Source organism: Geospiza fortis, unplaced genomic scaffold, assembly GCF_000277835.1.
Source record: "Geospiza fortis unplaced genomic scaffold, GeoFor_1.0 scaffold41, whole genome shotgun sequence".
Lineage (NCBI taxonomy): Eukaryota > Metazoa > Chordata > Aves > Passeriformes > Thraupidae > Geospiza > Geospiza fortis.
In genome coordinates, this window is record NW_005054299.1 from 18,501,583 (window position 1) to 18,506,088 (window position 4,506).

A 4,506-nucleotide genomic window follows, 5' to 3' on the forward strand; every position below is an offset into this window, starting at 1 on the left:
GAACTCACTTTCCTACTGACAGCAATCAGGAGACACTCTGCTGCTCCAACTTGGAGTTCAGGCTCATTTAGGAGCAGACACAACATCTCCAAGAGCTTGCAGTTGTCTGCTGTAATATGGCTTAGAGCTACCCAGTCAATGTAGCCAGCCAAAGTGTTGAGTGCTGCTATCCCCACACGACAGTTTGCCTGGGCCTGTGAACAGAGAGGAGGCACAAGGTCAGAGCCAGAGAAAAACAGCAATTCCCATCTAAAGCCACCCACTCCCCGAAATACCTCCCCTGAGAAAGTGAGAGATCTGGACCCTTCTGCTGCCACTCCTCACTTGTCTCTTCTCAAGAGGTTTGTATTAAGAGTGAATAAATCCATCTGTGTGAAACTGCAGGCAACAGACTCGAAAGCCTGGGAAAAGCCTAGTTCTAAGTAACCTAAATCTTAAGAATTACGAATGAGTTAACTCTCATATAGCTCCACTCACCTTTGGTTCCTGAGCCAAATCAGTTTTCTGAAAAAGAAAATGAGAAAGGGTAAATAACACCTACAGCACACACTTCCACACAGCCACTGCTATACAGGCTTATCCTCAAGGACACAGCCAAAAAAGAGGCTGCATCACAGTCTCCCACTCAGGACACTGCTGCAGCCAACAGTCACCTCTGCAGCCATCAGCTAGGAAAGGTAAGAGGACTCTTGAATTGCCAAGTGAAGCCACAATTCCCTTCTCATCCAAAAGGTAACACTCCAGTCAGCAGGCACCAGGGAGACACAGGAGACAAGAAGGAAAGGCATTTTGGTACTTCTTGGGGGCTTCCAGGAAATAAACTTTTGACCTTTTAAGAGCATCTTACACCCAAAAGCCAGACTCTGAAAAGATGCTGGTGGCTTTTAAGACTCAGGTCTGAAAAGGTGTTTTTTCCACGGTCAGAAAGGCAGCTGGAGAGAGCTGGAGCAGCAACTTACAGCCCAACTCCAAGGCCTAGGACACTTAACAGCAACAATGCACTGCCTGTACCATCTTTTTGCCTAATGCAAACAAGTCTCCCTCAGATACTCAGGTTTGATTTGTTTTTCAGCCGCAAAGACACCACAAGCATTTCTTTCTACTGTAAGCTTTTGGTTGGGACTATTCACTGCAGTGATGTTTTTAAGTTAATCAGCTTGAGTCCCAAACACCTCATATATGACCCACCTTATAAACACGTTTATCTATTAACCCATCATACTTATAAGCACTGCACACTATTATGGGCTTGGGGACCTATCCTCATCTCCCCCAGTCTGTGTGCAGACAGGTGAACACCCAACCCTCAGAAACAACCCTGTGCACAAATAGCCCAAAGATCTGCTAACCTGTGGAGAAGTGAGGACTTCTTGTTCCTGGGGTGCTCCAACCTTGCCAATCAGAAAGATTCCACCGTTAGCGGAAGCAGCCACACTTCAGAGCCTCAAGCATTGCAATGCAAACCTTACCTGGAAATGCATTTCAACCAGACTACAAAACACACAAGGGTCACCCTCCCATCACCATGAACTGCACAGAAAACTGGCTGCTCTACAGCGTGGGGGGCTGCTCAGCCTGACAGTGCATCAGGAAGGTGTACAGAAGGCAGGTAGAAAAAGGGTTTTTCATTGCTTCCCAGTTTCACATTTAGTATAACTCTGGATTTTAATTCATGGGAAAAAAAGAGTATGAGATATGACTAAGCAACTAGTTTCTAGTTTGGTTTCTTGACTGTGCTTCACTCTCAAATCCACTTCCTTTTCACAGAACAGATGGGGGTAGAGACTCCCCTTCATCATCCATTGTGACTGACCTGCACATCTCTGATTCTAGGTAAGAATTCAGGAAAGAAGTCTGTTTACACAAAAACAGAAGAGCATTCTTCACTGCAACTTTTCAAAAAAAGGGTTTCCTGACTTGAGCTCTTGGAGAAAAGGACCAGAGGCTCAGAAACATGTTGACACATGAGAAACTCAGGCATTTTGGTGCATCACCTCAAATGTAGCACACAGCATGAGAAAACAGACACGATTCCTGGATGGCATCTCTTAATCACTGTGTGTTACATAAACCACCACAAATTACCTGTTTCTGCCACAACCACACCTTCATTTTGCTAAGCTGTACACCCCTAGTGCCAGCACACATTCCAACAGCATGGATGAAGCATGCATCCACCCAAGCCATTTACACTAGCAAAATCAAAGTATAAACACTAACACTATCAGCCTTATGTGTTCAGGTTCTCTGATCAGCACCAGCCTCCCAGGCCACAGCAGATCCCTACCTCAGAGCAGCAGCAACAGATTTCAGTTTCTGCACTTGCTTCTCCAACAATTTGCAAGCTGCATTCCTAAATGCCTCCAGCACAAACCAGACCCAAGGGAAGGAGACTCTTACCATGAGTCTGTACTTGTTGACATTCTGCTGCAGGGCAGTTAGTAGGAAGCTGAAGATCTTTTCCATGTTCTGGGTGAGGGTTTGCTGGATATCTCGTCGCCGCTGGGTAGGTAGAGTTTGAAAAGTCACCACATCCTCTGCCAAACGTAGGAGGATGAACATCACCAGTTCTGTCTGAGTTTCCTGATGTCCCAAAGTGAAATACACTCCATCAGCACAGTCCAAACATTAAAATCTCTAGAGACTAGCTCAAAGATGTGGAGAGAAAGCAAGCATGCATGAAGACAGAGGTCTCATGTTGAGAAAGTAAAACAGCAGGATGGCGCTCTCTCTGCTAGTCATCTCAAGATAGATTAATCTTACAGGAATTTTTGACTCCATCACCAACCTGTCTCACTCGACCATGAGTAAGTTAGATTTTTCTCAGGATGATAGAAGACTGAACCCCACACTAAGAGCAAGCAAAAGAGACCAGACAGCTGTGTTTCATACCCCTTGCTTGGAAAGGGTATCCAGCTCCTTTAACATGTCAGGCCAGTGCTGAGGCCATTCCCGCTTGATCATCTCCACCACAATGCGAGACAGCACATCCTTAATGTGACTTTCCTCCTCCAGGATACTTTGAGTTCCCTGTGACAGAAAGGGGACAGTTACACAAAACAGCAAGCGTCAGGCATTTATAACTCTGACCTGGGAAACAGTGTTTGCAAACATTCTAAACCACAGAAACTAAAACCAAAACAAAACACAACATTGGGCAGCTCTTCATTGCAGCTACCTTAGATGACACTCCTCCCAAGCATCCATAGCTAATAAACTCTGGGAACCAGACGGATTCTCCTCAAAAGAAGGTCACTTGGTCATGAGAGCAATCACAACAACAGCGAAAACACAACTAAGATAATGGCTCTAGTATTTTTGCAAAGGATAAGAACATTTGTAGCTACTGAATTTCCTTCTAAGAAAAGAAAAAGTACCTTACATATGTTATACAAGCCTCACAACTTCCTGCCATGTGAGATAACATGGCTATTCACCTGACAAGACAGAGAAAAGCACTGAAACAACCAGAGACACCAAGAGAAAAAGTAATGAAATTAAAAACTGAATTCAGATCCTCTGTGCTAATTCACTGGAGTATTTTTTACTTTTGCTCTCACATTTCGGAACAGCCTGGGGCAGCAGGTACTTACGCTGGATATGAGGCCCATAACATTGTTCTTTAGGTAAACTTTTTCTAGGCGAGGCATATTGTTCCAGCGGTATCTGTTAAAAATAAACAAACAAACAAAAAAGAAACCAAGTCAAAACACTTCTAAGGATCTCTGAGTTAATTCTCAAGGAACAACTGCTTTACCTAAACTAGAGACATTACCAGCTCCGTGCCTCTGCCAGCACCCAATCCCTTAATGAAAGGGCTGAGTTAAAACTGCTGCTGGCAAATGGGCATGCCCCACCGAGGTCAACAGACACCAGAAGCAGCAGCAAAAGCACAAAGCATCAGGTCTGTAGAGGCGGCAGAGAAAGGAATCTCGGAACTGAACTAATACAAAGCCTCTTTGTTAGCAGGAGGCCAATGACAGACCTCTGCCAAGACCTACTGGTAACCCACTGCGCTTGTTTTCATCTTTTGATGTTAATGTGTCTTACAGCTCAGTGAATTCACCTTCCCAACCTGCATGAACGCAAGTCTCTCTTTCTTTTACAGAATAAGAAAAAAAATCCAGAGCAGGACTGCAACTGTCCTCTGCTGCAGAACAAACTCCCTGCGTCCTGAAAGTGCCTCCCGGGGGTGGGAGGTGCCGGAATGAGCACAGATCCCACGCCAGAGCTGGGTGGCGGCAGGCTGGGACCCTTCCCAGGCACGGGACGAGCTGACTTACTTGACCACATGCTCCAGGATCTGCAGGCCGAAGTGCCGGACGATGGCCGTCTGCGTCTTCTCCGCCAGCTTCAGCCCGCAGGGCACGCAGATGGGGCACTTTTCCTTGAACTCCTCGCAGAACTAGGGGAGAAGGGCCGGGACGCGCACACGCAGTTACACACCGGGGCAGGAGGTGGCAGCCCCATCCCTGGCAGAGCACCCCGGGCACACGCGGCCGCCCG

General features: G+C 46.4%; 1 protein-coding gene across 5 annotated transcripts in view; it reads right to left on the reverse strand.

The window, feature by feature from the left end:
* XPO5 (exportin 5) overlaps positions 1 to 4,447 on the reverse strand; it is a 29,228-nt gene extending 24,781 nt beyond the window's left edge. For 2 of the 5 annotated variants that reach the window (XM_031060087.1, XM_031060093.1), the window contains exons 1-7: positions 4,284 to 4,447; positions 3,594 to 3,666; positions 2,893 to 3,030; positions 2,401 to 2,583; positions 1,350 to 1,391; positions 478 to 504; positions 9 to 194 (exon numbers count right to left, since the gene is read on the reverse strand). In XM_031060087.1, the coding sequence (XP_030915947.1) occupies positions 9 to 194; positions 478 to 504; positions 1,350 to 1,391; positions 2,401 to 2,583; positions 2,893 to 3,030; positions 3,594 to 3,650 (633 nt within the window). In that variant the 5' untranslated portion in view covers positions 3,651 to 3,666; positions 4,284 to 4,447. The remainder of the gene's footprint in view (positions 1 to 8; positions 195 to 477; positions 505 to 1,349; positions 1,392 to 2,400; positions 2,584 to 2,892; positions 3,031 to 3,593; positions 3,667 to 4,283) is intronic. The other 3 variants (XM_031060100.1, XM_031060098.1, XM_031060111.1) reach the window with 2 other exon arrangements.
* Between the last annotated feature and the right edge of the window lie 59 nt (positions 4,448 to 4,506).